The sequence below is a fragment of the Atheta coriaria genome, unplaced genomic scaffold, assembly GCF_025399875.1.
Source record: "Atheta coriaria isolate IRGN ID8LTWV9N9 unplaced genomic scaffold, Caltech_Dcor_3.1 hic_scaffold_5_pilon, whole genome shotgun sequence".
Classification (NCBI taxonomy): Eukaryota; Metazoa; Arthropoda; class Insecta; order Coleoptera; family Staphylinidae; genus Dalotia; species Dalotia coriaria.
Genome location: NW_027045447.1, coordinates 7,262,663 through 7,288,980, shown reverse-complemented (window position 1 = coordinate 7,288,980; position 26,318 = coordinate 7,262,663). Strand labels below are relative to the sequence as shown.

General features: G+C 41.6%; 1 protein-coding gene across 1 annotated transcript in view; it reads right to left on the bottom strand.

Moving 5' to 3' along the window:
* Positions 1-1,039: 1,039 nt before the first annotated feature.
* LOC135791747 (cell adhesion molecule 2-like) overlaps positions 1,040-26,318 on the bottom strand; it is a 76,980-nt gene continuing 51,701 nt past the window's right edge. Inside the window, exons 2-5 of the mRNA XM_065302263.1 lie at positions 14,958-15,169; positions 11,104-11,239; positions 5,216-5,614; positions 1,040-3,083 (exon numbers count right to left, since the gene is read on the bottom strand). Of these exons, the coding sequence (XP_065158335.1) occupies positions 2,974-3,083; positions 5,216-5,614; positions 11,104-11,239; positions 14,958-15,169 (857 nt within the window). The 3' untranslated portion in view covers positions 1,040-2,973. The remainder of the gene's footprint in view (positions 3,084-5,215; positions 5,615-11,103; positions 11,240-14,957; positions 15,170-26,318) is intronic.

Here is a 26,318-nt window from a genome sequence, read left to right as displayed (position 1 = left end):
GCGCCGGGCGAAAAGGTAGCAGGATGGCCTCGACGCGCATGCAGTGGCGGCGAAACGAGTTGGAGATTAAATTCACCCCCGGGTCCAAGTTTTCTGCGCCAGGACGCGCGTTCGTCTCAGATCCTTCCAGTTCTTCCTGCTTTTCGGCTGGCATTCAGGCGGCGCGCGTCCTGGGCTGTCGATTCGTCTCTTTAGTGTTTCAAGTCGTCATGTCGGAAACGTCGTTATCTTCACACCGCCGGACACCGACCGCTCGCGCGCCGAATTGGAATTCTATCGATTTGAGTAAATTTGTATCAATTTGACAACGAAACGTTCACTAGCGCCTGGAAAACCGTTGATAGTTTGAGGAAACAATTCGCCAAGAACGATTATCTCAGCAGTATTTATCAAACGGACAAAAAGAAGCACACATTCTGAATATCATTCAACAATAGTCGATGCTTCCACTTCCTGAAAAGTATTCAATCATGTCTGCGCAGTCTGCAACCAATGCAGGTATCACCGGAGGATTCGATTCGTGCGCTTCGAGTTTTTGTCGAACCTATTCGCAATTTCCCCAGTTGATCCTCGGCTTTCAAAGGAAATATTACACCTGTCGTATTTCACAATATTACGACGGTATAATATATTTACACGACACAATACAGCAATATTCTCTCCGACTAGCTCAACTACGCCGTGTGTGTGTATGTGTGTGTTTGCGCACCGTCGCGCAAACTCTTAGTTACTTGCGGTCTTGCAGCTAGTGGCATCGTAGGCGCCTCCACCACACCGGTGCGGCTCTCGTATTACCCAGGTATTTGCTCGCAACCGCGACGCGTTGAATGATAGCTGTTGGTTGTTATGCGATAACACACCGCGCGTTCGCCGAGTTTAATCAAACATCTTTGTTTTATGCAAAACCGAAAAAACGTCCTGAACACGACACGCTGTAAACGACGAAAGTTTTCCGTAACGGGTAACAAGAACCAGCGCGTCAAAGTTTACACTCACGATGCAGGATATATTGCATGGGATAACAAGCGAAACAGTGTGCTTTAAACATTTTTACAATCATTTTTATTATTTTCCAAAATAAAATCAAATACATGTATATGCTGATGAGTTCTTTTCCACATGTGACGCAGGGGAATAAAAGAACTTCGAATACAAACAATGGAGAAAATGCGTCATTGACTGACATACAAGTTGATGGAATCGAATCCAAATCAATGCACTCTATCAAATTTCATATATTGGAAGTGTATTAAACATTGAAGCAATTAGTTGATTATTTTCATAAAAGAATGTCATAATGTGATGGTCAACATAATCAAGGGTCTTAGCACATTTTAATATCCTCATGAAACGTTTAATTATCGTTTAGGTTTATTTTTATCAATCGATCGTACGTTACAGTATTAGTTGTAATTAATTAAATTACTCCTCTTTAGCGTTAGCTTTACTCTGGTATTATATATGCACGATCATTACAATATTTTATAAGTCGATCACAGGGAATTTATACAAATTTACATCGCAATTGGATGATATCTCGCTCATTAAAACCAAAAATTGCAATTTTTGTTATATATTCTACCAAAACCAATTTTAACGACAATCCAATCGATTAATAAAGAAGTTATATTTACAAACTTCGAATGCAATTAATTTTTGTGCCATTCGCATTCCCATTCCTATTCAGTCTATCAGAAATTACAATTTCAACAACACAAACATAAAAAAACAAATTCATCGGTTACATCCATTTGGAAGCTGGCATTAATCGTTAAATATGTTGATGTAACTTAAATGCAAATATTTGATGGCAATCATAATTTTAATTATAAAAATCAATCATATTGATAGTGTATTTATAGTTGTTACAGACTAGATTCCTTAAATCCTCTATGCTTTAAACATTATTCATTTATACATCATATCGCAATAATTATTATATTTGGATCAACATCACATTATTATTAATAATAATTAATTAATTTTAGTTTAATATTTTTTACGTTTCATTTCATACGTCGTCTAGATTTTCAATTAGCGTAATTAGATCGTAATTATTCAATTGAAATGAAACCACAATATGGTAATTAACATTTATAAATTTTAGCCGTATCAATTTTATATATTCATTATTATTATTATTATAATTAGTAATAATTTACAATATATCTTCGTATAATTTCATAATGCATATATAATTTATGTCCAATTCTTCTTCGCACTCCAAAAGTTGACCAAAACACTTTACTATCGATTAGTACATCTGATTGTTTCATGTTTTTCATATCATATAAATGTTTACAGCTACATATACAATTTGTAATTTAATTTGTAATTGGAAATGTTTTTTTCTCCTTTAATTTTATGTTTACTTCATCTCTATAGGTATGCAGTAAGTGTTAATAGACTTTCTCTGTATAGTATTTGTTTGATAGAAGGACGTAGATTTGTTGCACGCGTACGTTTCGGCAATATACGAATATGTACAAATCGAATGCAAACAATAAAATCAACGTTTGTAAACATGCGCATCGAGCGCGAAATTTAGTGCCGTATGAAACTACAATGAATCAATTAAAGTCGCCGCCAGGTTAGTTAATCAATTTCGGGCTGGATGCGGAACTAAAGTCGAAATATTGACACGTCAATACGAATTTTGTTGAACACGTCCGAGCATCAATCAGTTACAATTACGGGAATGCTCACAGACCTCTTTACTCACAATTATTTACTCGCTAGTATTGAAAAACAAAAAAATTACACAAGTCCATCACACTCAGTTTGCCAGCGTTATAAAAACCACATGGTTCACAATCACATCACAATCGTCTCACTTTGCTTTTACTTTGCGCACATCACGTGTTTCAGTCTCTCTGCTTGCGTTAGACGCCAGCCGAAGTGAAGTTGGAGTAAGAAGTACGAAGTAATTATAATACGTGCGCGTCAAAGGACGTCGTAACACGGACGATGGAATTACCTTGGGCAGGTGAGCATGCCGGTCAGCAGCAGCAGCAGGCAGCCATAGAGCACAATGCCGGCGGCGGTGGCGGGCGGCGACGACAACGTCGAACCTCCTGTTGCGGCTGCAAGTCAAACAAAACCATTCCAAGTTAGTAATTGCGCCATAACCGAATGCGACGTGACAGATTAGGTTAGTTTAGCGCACGCTCGAACGAAGCACCATTACCAATTTGCTTACAACCACTGTGGCGGCTGACAATGCCCAACAAACTAACATTTATGCTTTTGTTTCGCTCAAAATACGCAGCGTAAATAATAGTTTACGATTATTTTCTCGAAATTAGTCCTAACCATATGCATGTACGTCTATCCCTGCCTAGATGTATGTGTGTGGCGATGGCATAATCAGCATTTCACCTGTTCACACAAAATTTAACAATTCAAGTAACGCCTGAGCGCACTGTGCACACCATGCATTTGCTATTTACCAACTAAATGGTCGCCATAGGAACATGCGCTAAAGTTGGCCAAAGGAATTAGAGAAGTTGACGGGCGGGTGGAGGCGCCGGGCACAAAGCACGAAACTCAAACAGACAATGCGCAGGCAGCGTTTGCGTGCCACACCAGTGTTTCGCCTATAAAGTCATAATGTTTATGTGCTTTATACAACTGCGGCCGTAACCCGCCGGCGCGATTCGCGAAATAAGAATGCGCGAAACTTGAGCCCTGTTATGTCACACCGTAGCTGTTATTCGGTCGTAAATATTTCAGCGGTTATTTTAAAACTCATTGGAACATTAATCCGTTTTTTCTGACTTGGTGTGGCGACGGCATCAAGATTATTAAGCTGTAGGACATAATCCCTAAGTATTATTGACGTTTCCACGTGATTTGTTATTGTGACACGGGCGTGTCGTGGCAAGAAAGAGGCGCCCCTAGGAATTGGGGCATTATCTTGTTTTCCTTTTATATAGGTTCGGCGCCGAAGGTTCGGATTTGCTTGTTGAACTAACCGACGCGGGCGCATTGACAAGATGAGACGAGATGCGGCCGCCGCTGCCCCGGTTATTTTAGGTTTAGGTAGGACATGGGCAAGCGGATTGAGACGCGTGCGGCGGTTATACGTCCAGCCGTAAAACCAAAGTCGACCGAAGACGTGTGCACACGCAGGACGACGCGCAACCGAGAGTCGTAAATTGTTGAAAAGGATAGAAGGAAGTGGATGCGCAGTGCAGGAAATGTATTTATGAATACCGTTGGCCCTGTTCCAATAAAACATGCCGGCGCGTGAATTTTTTATCGAGCGCCCGGCGCCGCCACCATGCGGACGTCTGCTGGCGGCTGCCGCGATACATCAAGATTTGAAACAATGTGTGATCTCAATTTCGATATATTCGTTGTGTGTTTCGCCACGGTTTGCGGGAACGTATATATATATTGTCGACGGCACGAATAAAAGTAACACACGTATTTCCGATATGAAGCAATATCTAGCACGTTCTTCAGTCGGCGAGAATTTATGTACGGCAAATACCAAATTTATCGCTTGCTGATACCCCTAAAAATTACACCTTTGCATTCTCTTATCATAGAAATTCTTTACGGAAATGTCACGGTTAGAATTGAAACAATGCCTGATTAGCCTCGGGATTTTTTTTTGGTTTGCAGTGTGGAAAGTCCTCGAATCAAATTTGCGACACGCTCAAACAATCGACTGATCAATTGCTGCATCACGTTCGCTGCACAGTACAAGTGCCTGTTTTTCATCCGGTGTACTCTACTGCAGGCGCTTCGGCACTCGAGCACATTCATACAATTACCGGCGATGAGGATATATCGCGCGAAACGCGTTCGGTCAATTTATCTCGCAAATTAAATTTTGCCTACCAGCAGCTACCAGTAACCTACCTGTTCGTATATATCTCTCATGTCGACAGCAACTTTAACATGGGCGTATTTTACACACGTGCCAAACTAAATTTTGGTTTTATTTTTAATTAATAGTCATTCATTTTCGCTCCATTGAGTTGTAAAAGGAATCGAGTTTATTTTTCTAATTTCAGCATCAATCAGACCATCCATTATTTAGGTGGAAGTTAAATGTAGAAAAAATATTTCGGGATTAAGACTCAGAGTGTACTTTTGGTAATTTGCGGTTCAATTTCAGTTGCTTAATGAAAATGTATCGATTTCTCTTGTAACTCTTCAGTGTTGGTTAAAAATAAATTTTGTTGAAAGTAAAAATGGCACACACCTTGAACTCGATCCGCCCGGGAGCCGGGTGGAGCCACCGTACCTCGACTTTCAAGAACCGACGCACGCTGGGGGCGCTCACCCTCAACGGACTCCTCGTTGCTTCGAAAGTAGAGAGTAGCAATGGTCGCCAAGCACTTGAGCTTCATGTCGCCCTTCTTGAAGTGCTTCGGCCGTACAGCAAACTCCAGCCCCAGGATGGACGTCTCGAGACCCTCGCGTCCGGTGACTATCGTGTCCGGCCCACGCAGGAAGTTCGGATCAGCGTGTTCTCCGTTGATGAACCAGCTCAATTGCGCCGCCGGTTTTGACCGCCCCGACGTGCAATTCACCCTCACGGTGTCGCCAACTTGATAGCGTGGCTTCCCTCCGGTGATCTTCGGTTCTTCTTCAGGTAATGCTAAAACAAAACAAAGCAAAATTGGTTGAAAATTTAACGCAATATACATACGACTAAATAAGTCAAGTGTAAATGTACTCGGCACGTCCAATGAATACATAATTCCTTCGTTTGGAAATCGACGACGTCGGCGGGCGTCTCGCCTCCTTTAATCGCCGAAACAAGGAATGGGAGGCATAATCGGAAGCAATGATTTATACATCCTCGCCGTCGCAGATTTATGCCGACTGCGGCAACGGCTTACAAGCGCATGCATCGCGCCCATATTAAACTTTCGCTTTCCCACCCACCCAAGTACGCCACTGATAATGACTTGTTCATGTTCCTCTAGCCCTGTGTGCGTTTAATTGCACAAAGCGAATCGAATTTCCAACACTCATACTCACTCAATCAGAGGAAAAAACTACATCACCACATGCAACTAACTGCAAAATGTCCAAACGGTGTGCGAAAGTTTGACGTGCATGACCGACTTTTCGTATAACAAAAGAGTTTTCCAATATTGCGCTCATGCAGCGCGCCAAAACGTAACAAATACAAGTTCAGCGCTGATCACGATCGCAACCAGATATTCGGTAACATCCGCGCGACCCGCGCATGGTTATTCATAAACTTTTGCCAATTCAGATTTGCTCAATAAATAATAGATCAGATTGCGTGACGAATATGAATGCGCGCGGCTGCATTGTTGAACTGAACGTGTAGCCATGATATGCAGATTTCCATAGTGTCGGGGGGGCGGCATAAGCAAAACAACGCGACTGAACTTTGAATTATAAAACTGCAACTGCATTTTGTTAGCGGCGCGCTCACATTACACACGTGTAATTTGCGCATGTGAGAGTAGAAAACAAAAATTCCATGCTTTCAGTTCCGCTCGTATCTGATTTTGAGCGGTGCAAGTTTAACACAAAAAATATGGCTGAGCGCGAGTAATGAGACTGTAGCATTTTTATGTGCATTCTCATAATTCTAAATATTTATTGAAGTTAACTACGAAAATTTGTATAGGTACACATTTTTATTAAATTCATTAGCATGCATAATATAAAACTGCGGTGTATAACAGGCGTAAAACACACAAAAGTTAATTACATCAGCATCCCAAAAATTTCCATATATTTATCCCGAGTGCCATTAACGTGCGTATTACCCGCGATCTCAAATTTCCCAATGCACACGCATCGGAATTCCATTAAACATGTAGCAATTTGCATAATGACATTTGCGTCAAACGAAATTTTATAATTTAACGATAACTGCGAGGCCGGCAGCTGCCCGCGCGTTCATTCGCTTATCAATTAAAGCTGAATTTTAATCGCGCGCACGCTACACAAAATATCAACACGTATCACGTTCATACGCAATTGCAAAACGGGCAACAAGGCATTTGACGGCCGACGGCCGACGACACAATCAAAATGCGCCACGGTATCATCATCGTCATGCGTTATCGGATCGCTGCGAACGCGCGACGACGTCCGATAATATCCGATAATCAAATTTGCATTATGCACTTGTTGAAATTATTCGATATCGCATCCGTACCGTTGTTATTTACACGTGTACGTGCCCTGCGTGAGTAAAATACACGCATTTACATATGTGGAGGCGCCGGGCACAGCAATATAATAAATACTTTCAACTTTATTTGTGACCCACATTCAATTCATGCAATCTTTCAACTTTTAGGGAAAAGGGGGGCAGGGGGTCATTTAGAGCGGGCGCACGGAATATTAATTGCTGAAAATTAATGAAGCAGTTTATGATTCAGGCCGGTTCAGATGATAATTACGGCGCTATTGTTTCGCATCGCAATAAGCGGCGGACAACAGGAGGAAATTCATTGCGCTGCATATATTTACGAATGCAGATCGAGTGTTTCCATGCACACCAACTCACCGACACATACATTTAGTGCGCCGATATGATTGCATAAGCGGTTTTCGGATTGATTGTATCCAAGTTTGGTACGCTGGTCATGTATAAATCATTATCCACGGGAAATGTTTCCCAATGGGAATACCTGAAACGTTTTAAACGACTTTTGTGTTTCAATCATGAAAACAGTATAAATTATTTTCTTCTGCGTGAATAAAGTGTAGTATATCCGTAATTTTAATAAATGATAGAATCACAGTTTCACTTTTGCACTGCTTTGCACATGTCGCAAGACGTCCGCCGCTTACTTTGCAAGTCAAGTGCGCTGGAAAACACCTACATTAGACTTGTCGTGCGCGGGGCAAAAGAAAAGCGCGCAGCAGAGAAAATGGCGTGAATAATGGGCGCCGTCCTGGTGGCAGGAGCAGGCAGCTAACCAGACAGGATTATGCCAGATTAACATAAGACACAGCACACAGCTTAACATTACGACGGCGCTGTGCCCGCGCGCGTTCATCCCGCCCGCCCGCCTGGCAGTGAATAATTACGCGCCGTCGTTCCGCTCCTTTTTTTCGGCGTGCTATTTTCGCGCGCAAGCTCAAAGATTTTTTGTCGTGGCGAATCGTAATCTCTGGTGTCGTTTATTTTAAAAATGTAAATTGCGCTCGTTATATTTTCCTAATATTTTATTTGACCCGGACGTCGACGCCGTTCCATCATTTGCGTCCCGGGCTTTTTTTTCGCCAGGCCCCGCACGTGTTTATTTAGAGACCCTCATCGCCGCCGCCACCGCCGGACGCGTCGAGGTGCAGACCTGCGGACGGTCGTATTTCTCCCCTCGAACACATCCCTGACGATTTTTATTCCATATGTCACGTGCGTGGGCGAGTATAAAAGGCATCGGTGCGGAATTAATGTAATTAACAACCGCGAGCGACAATTAGAAGCGGAAAAAAAGAATGATGCGACCTAATTTGCCAATTAATTAAATTTTATTCTTTTGGCGAGCACTCTGGGTCAACCCCCTTAGTAATAAAACGCTCAAGTGCGGACGTATGAGTATTAATACAGTGTTTTCGTGTTTGTATGTTTTATCGGATGTTTTTACTACACGACTGTTATTCTACGTCTTCCTGCCAACGCCATGGCTGCCAAAGTTTTTTTTGCTTCTACTTTTATTCCTCGAATCCATCAGCGAGTTGGCAACGGGCGCCAATGTCACGACCTAAATATTTCCACTTTCCAGACATCACGTCGCCAATATCAACCAACCTACGTCGTATTCCGCCACCAGAAGAAGAAAAAAAAAACGCGCCATTCTCTTAAATATGATGTTGTCAAAAAGTTTGCCGGAAACTCGTCGTTGCGCGCGTCCAATAAAACCAAAGAATATTTTACGACTTTGTTGTTTGAAATCGTCCAATTTTCCCCAGCAAGCGCATCGATTCCACCAGCAATCGAATCGATCTCTGTCTCTGTTGTTTTTCACCCGCTACGAAAAACCTAATAAGGTCAACATTTCCACTGCGTTGCGGCGAGTACATGTTCAATGTACACGTTTAGTTCGTGGCTGGAAAATTATAAAAGAAACATGCGACGTCCTTCTATAGCCAAGTATAAACTATATAAGAATAAGATCATTTATCACCCAACCATCACAACCGTGCATTGTCGGCGTTTGTGGTCTGTACGTACATGAATAGAAATACGAAAAGGCTAATGTCTTTTTTCAGCGTCTCACACTATGGTGAAGGCGCCGGGCTTTAGTGAGCTAGTGAAGCGTGAAACAGTGCGGATGACACTTTTGTTTCCCATTTTCCCACTCGGCTGCGCGCAAAAATATATAGATTACCAAACTTAGACTGCACCTTGGATTTTGTGTCGAATTTTTAGGCTGCGGGCTAAAAAAAAGAAGAAGAATCGACACCGGTCGTCGGCGTTATCTTTCAACTTTTATTTTCGGCGAGCAACTTAAATAAGTGCTGAGTGTCGGCGTCGAAAAGTTAAAGAACTGCTCGGTATCTCAATAAACACACGCGAAAACATACACGCGCGCTGATTAAATAAAACAAGCCGCCTCGGAATTGTTTTAAAGAAAGTTTCCTCTGCGTCGTACGTTTTTTTTTTGCTTTCGTTCAAAGCCAGTTGCTTTAAATTCCCTTTGAATTCTTCTACATCGTCTACTTCGACGTTTTCAACACGATGGTGCAAAATAAAACCTATGAAAAGACTCCGAAATAAAATATACCAAATGTTACAATAAACCGAAGGATAAAAATTATTAATTCAATTCATGTTTGGCCTCTTGATATACTCGATATACCAATAACTCGATACTAAATTTAGTGGTTTGTAAGACATGTCGGATTTTTGTTCTAACCAGGCATCAAGTGAAGTATCAATCATCGACCTGCATTTGCCCGAAGAAATCCGAAAGAAATGCGAGACCTTCGCATGTCCGCCATCAATAACGTAAATGGAGAATGGCAGGTTATTTATAAATCGACCGGGGGCGGAATAAAAAAAAATAAAACAAGGAAAACTTTTCGACTCGACCTGCGTCACACAAAATGTTTAAATTAAATGTTCGCCAGTCGACAGAGGACATTAAAAAAATCAAATTTCAAATGGCAAATCAGAGGGTTATTTAACAACCCTGTCGCGCGCGCGCATTGTGGCAATAAAACAAAGTCGTCGTGTTTCCTTCGCCAGATGTTTTCGCACTGATTTTATGGCCACTTTTAAGGCCACCTTTACTCTCTACACTCAATCAATGCGCGCAGAGCTTATGGGGGTCGCCCAAAAGGTAGCAAGCAGTCAAAAAACGTACACATTTTATGGACTTGTTGGAGGGGAAGCAATCCTTATCGAATTTTACGTTTTCTGCAAAGTATTCAGTATTTTTACGAGTGTAATTGCAAAAGGAGCTTTGTTGCCTGTTTTTTTTTTCTTCTTGCGATGGAAGGTGATTATATTTTACGCATCCCTTTGGCGAAGAGAGTTCGTAAGCACTATCGATAAAATAAATCGAAAATATGGGCCCAAAGGAAAAGATTGCGGATAAAGCCGGAGCGATGGCGTATAAAGCGAGAGCGCGCGCCCGCCCACGCAGCGCCAATTTTCTTAAATGTAATTACTTGTACCCGAAGCGAAATCCGCCATCCGCGGCGCGCCGGAGTGTGGCGGCATGGAAAAGTGCGGCCCACCGCCGTCGCCGACGCCGCCGGCCGAAGAAACCGATCGCGACAAACGTACGTCCCATTAACCCAAACAGCCCGAGACCGACTAATTTAACGAACGCAACCCTATTAGAAGTACTTTATTTGGTTGTGCACGTTTTCGGAAAGTTTCGCCACGGGCACACCTTTCGCCAAATTCGATGCCCGTAAAATAAATAATTCAATCTTCGAGCGGCCGGAGCGAAATTAATTAAATTAGATAAATAGTAATTAAATTTGCGCCCGTAGGCAAATTTTCACATCGACTACGCTATCGACATTTCTAACGAATTCAAACGTCGTATCTTAATTTACGTATCTTCAACTTCTTTGGAAAATATAAAAAATTTATGTTAAAATATAAACACAAAATGTTTTATCTGTACTCACCTACGACCATCATGCGCTGATGTTCGGTGACCGTTTGGAAGAAGGGTGCTTCACCGGACACCTCACATCTGTACAATCCTGACGAGGGCAGCTGGACCGATGTCAGGACGACTTGTGTGTCAGACGAGTTGTGAATCTACAAAGAAAAACAATGATTATTCTTCTGCAACGGATATTTTTTTCATTTTTAAATTTTTAGTACTAGACGTAAATAAATTGTTGTATTTAACGCAAAATAAATGTAACACAACACGATTATCTAAACTCAATAAAAACTAAAAAAACAATATGGTTTGTTGAGATTTAAAATCACAGACTTTGAAGAATATTTTTTGCAGATTACGAACTTTAACTGAGCGAATAAAAAAAGTCAAGAATAAATATGAATTTAAATTTATGTGCACCAGACAGATAATCAAATTTCCCTTTTTATGATATATTGCTCTTTGAAAAGATTATAAGTTTGTTCTTGTTTTTACACTCTCCCACCGACACAGCAGTAAAATATGGCAAGTTTGACTTTTAAAGTTCCAAGTTCAACAAAAATTTGCGCTCCCAGAAAGTTTTGACCACTTAATACTATTAAGCCGGACCATCAGAGTTTTGCAAGAGTAAATTTTGCATGATATAACATGAAACTAGTTTGCAGCGTGAAATTTCCTCCCCCAAACATTAATCGCCAGCGACTCGACGCGCAAAATTGGAAATAACTATCTGCGACAAGCGTGAAACGAAATGTTCGACATTATAATAAAGTTAGCACTCGGCGCGACACTTCGACATTGTTCACTTAAACTAGCAATTTAAACGAGTAACTTTTTGATAAAACTCGTGAATGTGTAATGCCGGTTGCAACAGGCGCGCCCGTCGTGCAAGAGAGTCAAAAGTGACTACCGACTGAATGATAAAAAGTCGATATTCAATCTATTTCCAATTTCTGTCAGCACACACTCGCGTCGACGCGTCTTGCTCGAAGGTGATACATCAAGACGGCGAGCGGTGGCGGCGGGTGTGGAGTGAGCATTCTTGCAGCGTGCTCGAGTGCGAAAATTGATTGCGTCATGTACGGCAGCAAAGGGGGCACACAACGGTAATGTCGCATCCGAATTTATAAAATCGCTCGCGCCTATCGTACTGCCAGCCGCCCTTATGCACCACCCTAGCGAGGCATCTATCAACGCACAGGCGCGGCAGGGCGGCGGTTACAATACGTGAACGTACCTTGCGCCGGCAAACGAGATTAAATAATGCAAAACATCCCCGCGTGCGATTTATCTCCGAAAGGGCATACATCAGTGTCTCTTTACTTACACCGCCGCAATTTGTTCCTTCCTATTATGTACAAATACACCCTGAGACGAGCAACAAATGTGCGTGGGCCTGCAACATGCGTGCGAGACTTATTGCCAATAAAGTCGTAGTTTTATATTAATTTTACCGCCCCCGGACAGGAAAAATTATATCCATTTATTTAGAAATTCAATTTACTCGCAGATTTATTCACGTGATTTATAAAACCTCATGTAAAATATAAATTTTTCGATTTTTTACATTCACGATAATCCAAATATCCTGAAATGTATTCAAACCCCGACGCACAATATAAATAAGTAGATAAATACGTAGAGAGTCAGGGGATGTGAAAAGACGATGATATCAATTTCATGTCTAACAACAATGGGCTAATAACGCTAAAAGACCTTGGGGTCCGCATCCGCATCGCCACCCCCGAAAAAGGGCCCATATCAACCCTCCGCAGGAAAACATGTAAACAATGTACGAGCACGACGCACACGCATAATGCGCCCTCTCTCACAATGCACGTCCTGGCCCGTGTCCGATCCGAGCGATAAGAACACCCCTTGTCTCCTTGACGCAAAGAAAGGAGCTTTTTCTGCGCTGCGACAGCCAGACAAGTTGTAAGTCTATTGAGCAGTAAAAGTTTACGATGCTGTAGATATGAATAATCCCCGCCTACCTCCAGCGCGATGTGAACTTCGACGAGTCGACGAGCTTTGCAGCTTTCGCAAGCGGCGACAAACGAGCGGGAAAGGGTTAATGTCGTGCGCAATTCATCCGCAATCGAACGACAGCGGTGCTACTAGCGGAGGCGGCGTGTCGAGACGACGACACTTCAGTTATCTAAAGGATTTTAACCAAGCGCAGCATGAAGGTTATTGTTCAATATACACCTGGAATCTGGTCTATTACGCACAGGAATGTTATAATAGGTAGTACTAATTAAATACGGATTATTATATATATATGCAACCAAATATACAAATTATTATATAAAGAGTTTAATTTAATTGAATTTCTGCGATTGTAACATCCTGTATAGGTATATTTATTAAAGGTTTCAGGAAGAGTTGAGAAGGTACGTAATGCGCTTAATCGCAAGTAGGGAGGCGCGCGAGGACTCGCGCCATTTATGAATATGACGCATTGTTATCCTGCGCGGCGCGCAAAGTGCTCCTTCCTGCCGGGCGCGCACTGGCAGACAGCAGTCGGGCGGCCGCCGCTGAGATATTAAAGCAGTATTTCTCTCTAACAACCGTAGCGTTATCATAATGGTCCTCGGAGCTAAAACAAGCCGAGCGGAACATAAGAAAAAGCTTCAATGGGCCGGGGGAGACGTCGAAACGCCAGCCATCGCCAAGACAAGGCGTCGAGCACGTCTCGGGGCAAGATTCACATTTTTGCATTTAACGACACGACGCCATAAGACCGACTAGTTTTACATATAATACAAAAGAAACCATTTAAAAATATTTCACGCAAAAACTTTGCAATCACTTTGGTGTTTATTTTAATTAAATCTAACAATATTCAAAGCTGTTTATTGATACAGGAGTATTTATTTACCAATGCAAATAATATTGAACCACAATGTTTGTCCAGCCCCAGAACCACTGAAATTTCATACACAACATAAACCACCCTTTGCATTCATGATGGCACCCTGTATTTATACAAACAAATACTTCCTGATTTTCAACGTGATGATTAATGCTTCGAAATGGAAGATATATATATTTGTGTTATTTGGTGTTTTTATCGCACGAATAATATTCATATTTCAATATTAATCAATTGCAAATGTTTGAGGTTGATAGGGGTGCGTAAACACGAGCTAATAAATTATCTGTAATTCATTAGATGCGGCAACCCGGAAGTCAGACTAATATGTTTAACTATCCACGAAATATGTTGAATACTCTCGGGTGAAATTTACGCCGACTTTGTTATTAATTAGACGGCGTTTATATTTGCTGTTAAAACATTTCTTAGCAGCGCAAACATTCGTTTCAATTCCTATGCGCGTATTTGACATGAGTGTACCGAGGCACATCGATGGATTGTGCGAATGCTCAATTTGCGCTTTGAATCTGCTTTCAAATATCTCCATTTCATTGCGCCACGACGCGCTTTACAAACGTTTGTGGTGGAGGCGCTGGTAGACCAACGCGTGTACGCCAGCAAAACGTCCTCGTCATTGGCGTTCCGCTTTTCTTGGCTCCGGTCTTCAGCAAACACGTCCGCATTCAGTATTCAGCGATGAGTTCGATCGTGTGGGTGGGTGCCCGTCGACATATTGATTATATGTATAGATAGTTTGCGACGGCGGTGCCGCAATAGTTGTTTGTGTTTGAGGAGAGAAATGAAAGACAAACAGGTATTAATTGCTCTTCTGGCTTCATTACCTTCAGGCTAAAGGCGTACACCGTTAATGTCAAACAGGTAGAAGATAATGATGTTTGTTTAGAAAATTTTAATTGTTAAAACACTAAATAAAACAGGAAAACATAGAAAATGTGTTTCCTAGGTGTTAAGTAAAATGGTTTAATACTCACATTGACTGTTACTCCAGGAAGTGGAAAAACTTGTGCTGGTGGCATGTCTCGTGGCACGTAGCGATAGAATTCGTTGCCATCCTTATACCATTTGACAGAGTACAGCGTCTCGCCGTCCAATTCAAAGTGACATTCAAGACGCACGTTCGAATTGCGCACGGCGTGACTGGGTATCCGTAATTCCTGTAAGTGCAGCGCGGCCACCAGTCCACCTGCAACAACAACAACAATAATTAAGCCATTAGCAGAGTAAACGCATGGCGTTTTGCACAGTAAAAGAATCGCGATAATTAGTGCCTTGATTTATTAACCAGGCCTCCTCGGGGCGAAATTCAATGTGTGCGCGGAACGTGTTCGCTGCAACTCTATCGTCCGTACGTGTCGCATGTGAAATCACGTACGATGAACAATTCCGAGCGTCGTGCGACGCGCGCGCGCGCACTGCATAAATGGTAATACGGGAAAAACCAGCGCAAAGCTTTTCTTTGCGGATCGGCTGGGCTCATTTTCGTGGCTTTCGACGCGCACACAAATTCGCCGCACCGACTTGATGTACTGAAATACTGAAAAGCCGGGGAATGTCCCCGGACTATTTAAAAATGCATAGCGCACGTTTTTCCGCGGCGAGCGGAACGCGTTAAAAAACAAAAAGGCGTCCGGAAAAACAAACGAGCAAAGATTACACGACTGTGTTTATAATTATAAATGCACGCCGGATTTGCATAAACGACACCAACGTATTTGAATATTTTTTTGGTACTCTAAACCCTCAGTTAGCTTTCTCATCACAATTTCATGCCCCTGGAAGTAAATGTAAACTTTTAAACGTTAATAATTAAAATACCATGGATTAATTAGGCCGGCGATAATGCGCTACCAATGAATTTGGAGAAAAAATAAACGACGACGGAGATCGGCAAGAAAATAAAAATTAATCTCAAAGTTAAATGCGTTCCGAACGACTTGCTCCGCTTTGTAGGAAACGCGCGAATTGCAAGAATGGCAGGAATCAATAATTATCTCATCAGTATCGAGCCTCTAAGCACATTTCCGTACAATCGAGCGCGCGGATATCGACGACGAGAGCTTTAACGACATTCGCTCTGGGGGCGGGCGATGCCGGCATAAACGTTTACTGTTTACAATTCCGCCTTTGGCTGCGGCCGGCGCTGCCACCATCGCTGACGATCCGTTTCGCTTTTTGCGTGCGCGCATTTCGAGGATTTCGGGCGACGCTACTTGTAAAAATAAACGAGCCGCGGATGGGTTTTGGGAAAATTTAAAATAAATTTAAATCTATCGGCTTTCTGTGTTGCATTCGCAATGCAATGCGAGCGAAAAAGAAGGCGACTACTTCGTTTTCAGTCGGGGGCGAGATTAAAGAAGAAACCCGTTCTTCTTTTTTGTGCTCCTCTTCGTTTTTCACTGTTTTTTAGCGACGCTACAAAGCGCCGTGATGTCTGTGTTGCTTTCGTAGCTTTCGTAGCTTTTCGCTCTCGAATTCCGCGCGGTGCGCGCGCCCTAACCCGGTTTTCAGCATGAATATTTCCTCTCTCAATACCCTATCTGTCTCGGCGGATTTCCAAAGCTTTAAAGATGTTTTATACAAATAAGGCGAGTCTATAGCCCACAATTCTGCAGTTTCACAGTTCTACAGTTGATTCTTATTTTGCTTTATCGCATTCACGTGTGCGCACACCGCAAAGGAAGCCGGAAATCATGATTTTCATCAATTTTCTATTGCGCATCGTATCACATCGAATAAAACCTCAAACATATAATCATTTTTTCAATACCTTTACAAAAAAATCTCTTTTTTATCAATAAAAGACACTAAAAAACATTTTCGTGGCATATTTCATTTTTTTATATCGGTAATTTTCACATTAAGTTATTTGTCGCAGAACGAACGCACTTGTCAAGATAAAATGTTTATGGATGTATATCTGCAGCGAATTCCTTCGGCGACGGCAGATAGTGTTGATAAAAAATAATATTTTTATATTCGCGGCGCGTCGCACTGAATTTTCCACGTTTGCCTGAATAACCATTCCCTTTTTGTTTCTCGAACGCATCTATCCCACCGCATCGCCGCCCCCCACGCGACACGCTAGCGTTTCTGTTCGCTGCAGAGACCCGAGAGCCCCCCGCGTGTTTGGACGTAACATAGGAGTATAAAACAGCAAAATGCTAAAAACGTCTGGCGCCATCGATCCGGGCGCTCATTTTTCGCACTCCCTGATGGTTACAGAAGAAATAAAAGACGTGCGCAAAATATACACATTTGCACGTTAACGCAATAATTTCGGCCGGTGGCGGGCGATGTCTTCCCGCACACCGAACATAGAGGGAGGTCAACTCAATTCAACTAGCAAATATTTAAATGACCCACTTCGGTGTCCTGCGGTTGGGTGATTTGGGCCGGCGGGCGGAAGCAAAGCGGCCATTTAGCGCTCCTTTTAGAGCCTACGGAAAATTATCATCACACGTACACACACGTGTGCACAGGGGAGAAAGAAACGCTTGACCACAGAACAGGGTTGCGGCCCTCGCATACGAATGACTTTACTATGGGGACAAATCGAGATGGGAAGTGTGGAAAATACCTCAATTACCACAATTTCCCACAATTCGATTTACCTTCAACTAAAAATAAAAATAAAACGAATAAAAACGTTATACTTTATAAACATGTTATTTATATAAAGTACAAACTGTAACAATACTTCAACAATGTCCGTTTGAGCAAATGGCGAGTCTAAATTTACAATTTTGTTTCGGGAAGGTAGGTTGTTGATGGCGGAGGCGCCGGTGGCACCCACTTACCGCGCAAGCGAGCGCGCTTCCTGCAAAGCGCATCATCTGCCGACTTTTCAGCGTTTCAGCGTTCTACGCCTGAGTGATATTAATGTCCGGATATATTTCTTACTCTAACTTCTAGCTGCAACTAAGCACGGTCTTTAACATAATTCGTCTCTATGACTGGCATTAAATTTTCAGGTATCTACCTGCTAACCGAAAAACCTATCATTTCATTATTTTAAGTTGAAATAGTGTCCATTTCGACATACAACAATACATGATTTTTAAGTGTAATTATTTACGTAATCAATTTTTATTAAGCCTGAAATAAAAACACAAAGTCGTATAATTAATGAAGCGCTTTTCTTGTCAGAATAAAGTTGAGGCGCACGATGAGTGAAATAATGACGTAATGATGATTACGAAAAGAGAGTAAGAAAATTTTTTAATTTAATTTTTTCGCCGTCGTCTCAACCAACTAGGGTGCTTTATACCGGTAAAGCTCGCGCAGTTCGTCTTGCATTGTTCCGTCCGTCGCTTGGTTGTAAAAATGTTTATATATTGTTATGTACCGCCGGTATCTGTATGCCATATAGCGCAATATAAAAATTTCCTCGCATTAATCAATTTCGCTTATAAAGGCGCAGCGTCGCGAAAGTGTGACACGTCAGCTCAGGAGAAGGAGCGCTGACGACGGCGACACAGCGAAGAAAACGACGCCCGAGTCGAAAAGACGCGTCCAAGTGGAAATAAAGATAAAGAATAAATATCGCGCGTCGGCAGCCATTACACAAAGACAAAAAATGCATACGAAATGAGCGCGAGTAAACTTTTTACATTAAACTGTTTTAATCATTTGTTTTACCAAACAACTAACTATTCCATCAGCGAAAATTCACTTCGGAATTACAGTGTGTAGCTGTTAAATTATTTATTTCGAATCATTTCCGGTGCTACCCACGCGCGGAATAATTTATAAACAATAATAAATTCATAGCGTGAGCTTTTCGTCGGTGTGCGGTGCATTTGTTTTCTCATTATATTCAAAAACACCAAGGGGTAGAGGAGTTAAAGGGCAACGCTGCCAGTTAATTTACGTTTAAAAATGAAGGTTTTAATAGCGCACGACGGCGCGTTCATCTTCCGCCCCCTAGGAGTGGCGGCGACACATTTCTGTTTCGAAATTTATGAAGCGCCAAAGATTATTTTTAATTGAAAACGAACGTCATAAATCTTTTTTCTTCGCAAATATAATTCATAAAAATTTCCATGCTTGATTCCTGAATAGAGTAATAAAAGATTAGGATTATATCGAAGGGTGTGAAAAGGCAAAAATTATATAGGGGATGAAAACTGTTGACTTGTAATTTTCATGCGAGGCGCCCAGCCGTCCTGTAGTGGAAATCATCAATCCGTCCACTTTCAATTAACCGGGATTACTTGTTATCCAATCAGAGGTCGACCCCGCTACGTGCATAGGTGCGAGGGTGAAAAGGGGGCGGCATGTGGGTATATCACGTAAGCACGTAGTCGCCAAACCCAACCGATCGACCCGAGTCCAGCAGCGGACGCGTTCCCTTGGCGGTGTTAAAGTGAACTATGTTGGGAATACTAACGAACACAACCGCCGCAGCCGCCGACATAAGGAAGACCTTTGATTAGACCACTCTGTAATGGTGAGGAGTGAAGAGATTCATTTCAACCCCGTCATTCATTATACGATTGTTGTTTTCTCACACCAACTGCTATAAACTAAATAAATGTATTTCGCATGTGGTTGCCCGGCGCCTCCACAATATTTCTGCCGGCTTAAAACGTTTTTGCATATAATCCCGTTGTTTTGAAAGCTGGTGTAGTAAATCATTACGTGCATTGTTTCGTAGATGATCTCACATAGTTTCGCTGAATTTATAGTGGGCGAAGTGGTATTATGGACTTGTTTGTGGATAGATTTTAGCTTGTAAAGAAATCCTGATTTTGACTTGATTCTGATTTTGCGTTTTTCGCATGGTTTGCTGCTGCCGCCGCCGGTAAAAGCATGCGGCATGTACGTGAACGTATTCCCAACCCCATCCCCCAACCCTACATGCGTTCATGCTCGCTTCGCCTGTTTTTATAACAAATACAACATAATATTTACATTTATATATCCACCTGTCTCTATCCGCTCGTCCGCCGGCAATAAATCAAGCGCATCTCCACCCGCATGGTTATATTAAAATTAATTGCAACATTGTTTTGGTACGTTTTGTGTGCTTCGCGTATCCGGTGCGCTTTTTGAACCGCTCGAAAAATGCCATAAAAATATTCTCGCCACAGAAACGCATATTATTTTGTTATTTTTGACATTATATGCTTTATTATATTGGATGTCTGCGCTTTATGGGCGCATTCGTAATTTCAATTTGAAACTTTATATGTTGGGTAATTTTCACTCGAACTATTTACATTTTCGCAGAATATCCGCAACATTTTTAGCACCGCACATTCAAGTACCATAAAAATTACACCGCGCGTCGCGAAATAAACTTATACAATTATAAATATTTTGATAAAATTAGTTTTTATAAAGTCGGCTGTCTAGAGCGGGAGTACAGACGCGCGCTTGAAGCATTAAGAACGAAAGTAGTTAAGCGCGATGTGGATGATGCCGTCTGTATGACACAACTTGCCACCGCCGAGAGAAACTGGAACGCCCGCGCGGCGGATAATATAAAACGTTAATTTCGCAAACGTGCACCGTACATAACGGCTAGGTAGGAAATTATTGGCGTCCTTAATTTTGCGAGAGTTTTTATTACGCTGCCTGCAACTAGTCAGCTCTCCGTCTCTGAGATTACTAGGTATTCTCGCTATACACCTACACGAACACAACAGTGAGTAATTCAATTAGTCATGTCGTTGAACTTTTAATGCTTTATATAAAAAGATACAACCTTAAAACCTACCGCTAATTCATTTAATTTAATAAAGTGAGTTTATAAATGTGTTCCATCAAGTCTTTCATATTGAGCACTCTTTTAAGTTTTGTGCCGGTGAAGGAATCCAATCAAAAACAGTCATAAAACTATGTATCTCTGAACCACAGTTTAAAGTCGGGTGTGTTTCGACGAAACTAAACCCATTTCGAACAAATTATAGCCATAACCGGGTTAAAAACAAAAAGTTTTAAATTCCAGCCTGCAATAACATACGCCGTATACGCCCATTGAGCCCGGCGCCTCCACTTCTGGTAAGAAATAGTTGAGGAATTCAAACGCAGCTTTCGGAACAAATATTCGCTTCTATGCGTCTCGTGGGTTCAATGATGCAAGAAACGCTGCAATAATATAGGTGTACAAGTTTTCGGGGCTGCAGGTATAAGCTGTGCATTGCTAACGCGAGTGCAATTGCTTTTTTTAGGTCTGACAAGTTTCCGCCGCGATTGGAAAGTTTGACGCCGATGAATTTACGTCCCCGTTATCTTAGCATGTTAGATGTTTTAAGCTTTAGTTAACGCGCTAGCGATCACGGTGAAGCGGAAAGGAAATTATGGTTTTAACTTGAGATAACTCACGAATTAAAATACTCGCAGAATTTTAACTTTTGTAGAATTCTTTCAGTTTAATTTTTAAAATGTAATAAAAATGATATTTTATTGTTGATTGATTTTACATTCAGTTAAATAGCAATTGTAATTGTATCGTTTATAAATCGATTGCATTAGTTGTGCGGTCTGGTTGAATGTATTACTTTTAAACTTACATTAAAGTCATTTGCATTTACATAATTTTTAAGTTTTCCCATTCCAAAGCAATCGGTACGCTGCGATGCGCTTTGGATAAACGACAGGCAATAAAAAGGGAAATTAAATTATAATCAAATATTGATTTGACTCTCGCCCTCGACAAGTCAACATAAATTTATGATTGATTGCGACAATCCTAAATATACAAATCAATGAGCACCGGAATACAAAGTGTGTCGCTACATAAACCTAAATATTTTAAATATTAATAAATAGTTTCAAAATTCATTCAAAAAATGTAAATTTTACATTTTGCATTCATAAATTAATTTTACTATAATTTTTTTATGCGGTATATATTTTAGTCTGGTAGTTTGATGTAATCACCCTATAAAATAATGTGTTTGAATGAAAATTGCTCAATGCTGTGGTCGTAGCCTCGTTGCGATGTGCAATTGCCCACATGCAGGCTGCTACCACGCTATTCTCGCATAACCCAGCGAATATTTCAATCATTTCGACTTCTGAGCATGCAAAATATGCCGACGTTCAGGAAATCAATACTTCTGCTATAATAAACAAAACAAAACTTAAAAATGTAGAAAAAATGTAATTGCATTTTTCCGCTATTTATATCTGTCTATGCTAATCCTGCCAGCGTGGCAAAAGCTTACTTAGTGTTTAATAAGAAAAAGCGTAACATTTTGAGTATGCATGCACACGCATAACGAACGAAGCGAAGTTATAAATATTTTGATGAAGCGGCGTGCACCTCGCAAAGCAAATAAGCATCAGGATAAGAAGGGCTTACGTCTTGCCGTAGCAGCATATTGCTTCCACCCTCTTTAGATGCAAAAAAAGTAAAACACCCACACATACACAGCAACACAAGAAACGCGATGTTTTACCAGCAAGGCGCCGCTCATAAATTCGAATACTTTAACGAAATTACCTTTGAAACACGGCCGCGCGCCCTTAAAAACATGCGGACGTAATATATCTCTATCATATAATAATGTCGGGGATGCAACGTATGGCAGCACACGGCGGTGGGGCTCTAATCTCGGCGCGGAGGGTGTGAGATAGTGCGAAAGTCAACGCGGGCGCAAGTTGGAATACTTGCAGTAGAATGAGGGGGTGGGTTTGCGTGCGGGGTCGACCGGCCTCGGCGTATAATCATGCCGAACGCTGCCAACTGGCCCGGCACTAAAAAGTTGAATGACTTTCTAACCCGGCGGATTACTCTCCTACGCATCCATTGCTTCTTAGTCGTCTTGTTCTCTATTCATCCGAATTGTACGTGTGCGACAATTCAAATACCCTCATCTCGGTTATGCACACAGCGTGCGGCGTCCGTGGAGCGACGAGAAGATGATAAGGACGAGATACTAATACAATTGGAGACGGGCTTGCTCCCCAGCCTGGTGTGCTCGAGTTATCAACGGGACAAAATGCGGGAGAAGAAGAGAACGCAAGTGTCGCTTAATTTACTGGTTTGCTTTTGTAACTTGTTCAATTTCGTATTGGAAGCTTTCTTTTTCACTTTTAAATAAAAATCAAAGCGTGAAATTATTGTATGTATATCTTGGTCAAAAATAACTAAATCGAAATTTGGCTAGTATTCAATTTTCGAAAGTATCACGACGAATTGGCATCGCGCGCGCAAATTGAGGCATCCTCAAGTGTCTCCGGGCGCGCGTGACGCGCATCGGAACGACGTCGACAGTCAAACGTTATCATTTCGCCCCCGCGCGCGCACTGCCCTCGTTTTATTTTTTTTTTCTTCTTGTCGTGCGCTGTTCGTGTCAGGGCACAAGCAGCGCCGACTAAATAGCGCGTTTTAAAGGCGATACCGGCCGAGATCCTTGTGGATCGAACTCGATATTGAGTGAGTGCTACTCGAAAACTACCCGCCATACTCTTCGCAGCCATTACAAGTTATTCAATTAACATGAGTCAGCCTCCGGTGGTGCGAAGGGTCTCCGCAAGACACAAGAACCCCGGCTTTTACCCTCGATGCAAAGACACTCGATGACAATGCACGACGTAGTCACTTGATAGTTGAACGTACCCATGAGGGTGCATAGACCTATTTGCATCTTTTAATATTCCACGCTTTAAATTTATTTTTAATGTTTAAAAATTCAATAAAGTATTTTAGGTATTTTTAAATTAAATAAACAGTAAATCTGTTTATTACATAGTTTAAAATTTTATTTAGTTAAATACTAATATATTTATGGCTTAAAATAAAAATATTCGTAATGGAAACGCGTCCTGGCAGCGCTGGTGAAGAGTTTTCATCAGCATACAAAGGAAAACGATCGAGTAAGAATCACTCTGAGTGCTCACTCACACCAACACACACGTCCGAGGTGTGCGTGCGTGGGTGCACTGCGTATGCTCGGAAAAATCTTATGAATATTATAATCACGACCGACGATTTCAATAAGGCATCCATCCGACTAGAGGCGCCGTCGAGAGGGAGCTTTCTCGAGCGTTATTACGGAAATATCGCGCAATGCTGGCAGCTACCTGAATTTTTCATGTTCGCCAATGCATTCTGTAAGGCATTGTTACACGGTTAGTACTTTAATTTCATTCTCTCTAAGTGCTTCCAACGGAAAACACTCTGGTGAATATCGAACGCAAATTGGAATCCAATTAAATACATTTGTATATAAAACTTTGTCGATATTCATACGATTTCAATATACCTGCTCGTAAAATATCGGTAGTAATGCAATTTTCGTAAAATGTAGTGTAAATAAAGAAATCAGTCCTCGTCACTTGTCAGATTGAAAATGTACCAATAAACAATATAGAAAATCAATCCGAGATTCAGTGACACGCTGACGGCGCAAGCGAATACTTCCGAAAGAGCAATCCGCCACCGGGGGTGGCAGCGTCAATAGACCCCGGCACTCGATACATCATCATTGGGCGCGCGCGAAACCGCCGCAGCAACAACGCGCTCGGCCGATGATACAATACAGATATCAAGTCGACGAAGAACGTCTAAGCAACACAACACACGGTCCGACTGCGAAACGTTCAATCGTTCAATATATCTCTATATAGATATATAGGGATATCTAGGTTGTGATGTGAGCAAACAACACGACGCGATGAAGCCAAAAGGGCGCCGCACCCCAATGCGGCGATAGGGTGAGTGCACACAACCGCAAGTGTGCGCGCTCTCAATTTAGCCGAATCCCATCGCAATCAACAGATGACACCGCGACGCCGCCGTCTGGGAATTATGAAACATCTTTTTATTAATCGATTTTCTTCGGATTACAGCCGGGAGGGTTGTTAAACGTGTTGTCAGATATTATCAACGAGTCGATATTGAGTTCCGTTCGCGAGACAATGCGGCTTTGGAGCAATTTGTCGACGGCAGAAAGAGACCCAATGCGGGGAAAACAGAGACAACAAGACGGATACAATATCAACTCATCGTATAGCGAAAGCTACGAGTTCAAGTGGTCGCAAAACGTCGTTAAGCGAAAGGAAAACGATTTAATAACGTCGCCCAGCCGCACCGAGACGCTTTCTAAGCAAATAACCAAACAACGTTTGCGTTTTGCGAGGACGCAATCCTTTTGCAAGCGAATTTATAATCTTGCGCCGCATGACTTGTACGTTGTAATCGCGTATTTAAAATATTTAACGAGCAATGCGTCCCGAAACACAACCAGGCCAAGGCAACCAAGGACCAAAGACGCAGAAGACACGAAGACACAAGCAACCGAGCAAAATAAACTTGACGGGAAGGAAATTGTAAATTGTAAATACCCTTGGCTCTATGGTTCTTCGCTTGTATAGCTGCTACGAGTTGTAGTCGCTGCTTGGCTCTTAGTGTTCTATTCTTACACGCCTGCTCTTTTCTTGCAACCAGCGCAAGAGTACTGTACACGTGCTTATGCTGGTGTATATCATTTGACCTCTTGGAATTCCACTGCGCCGTTTAATAATTTACACGCCAGCACTTAACATAAAACAGACTTGCCCAAGAGATTATGTTATTGCAGGAAATATGAGTGGGACGCGATAAATATTTGCTATGGATTCAACGCAAAAAATAAATTAAACATTTAACTATTGAAATATGTATTAATTTATGAAGAAATTAAAAGCAAAAAAATCAATTTTCATTTTTTTGCAATTTTTTTTGTTGATAAAAACAAAAAATTAAATATTCTGCAATCTTGTCTGCCAGTTCTTGAGTTATAAACAACGTGAAACTACCACCATTGTTTAATTTATGAATTCCAACTATTTTTTAAAAGTTAATTGTGTTTTACGATTATGTTGCGCGTTCGCGGCTAGCACGAAAAAAACTCTGAATTGCGCTAGCGTGCAAATGCAACAAACAATAACTCTTCGCGTTCTACACTTAATTAAGCCACGGCTCGAGGGCTTTCCTCCAGCCGCGCCGATAAGCTTTAATTAATTAATCTATGAATGATATCAATACATTTTTCAATGGCGCTCGGCGTACAGACTTCCGACAAAGGTCTCCTTTCTTCTTATAAATGGGACTTTTAAAAGTTTCTCGACGCGAATTATCAGCCTTTTAATTTTAATTAGGAAAGTATAGACAAAAAAAACAGAAAAGAAAATAAGAGAAGAATCCGCTGCGTATTTTTTTTTAATTAAAAACATCTAAATACGCTCCGATGCAGACCAATCAATCTTTATTAAGCAAGTTTTCAACTTTTATGTAGATTAAATTTTAACGCGCCGCGGAAAACAATAGAACAACACCGGAAACAACTTACACACACCCACATTACTTATTGTTGCGCGTGTATTTGCAGCCGGTACAA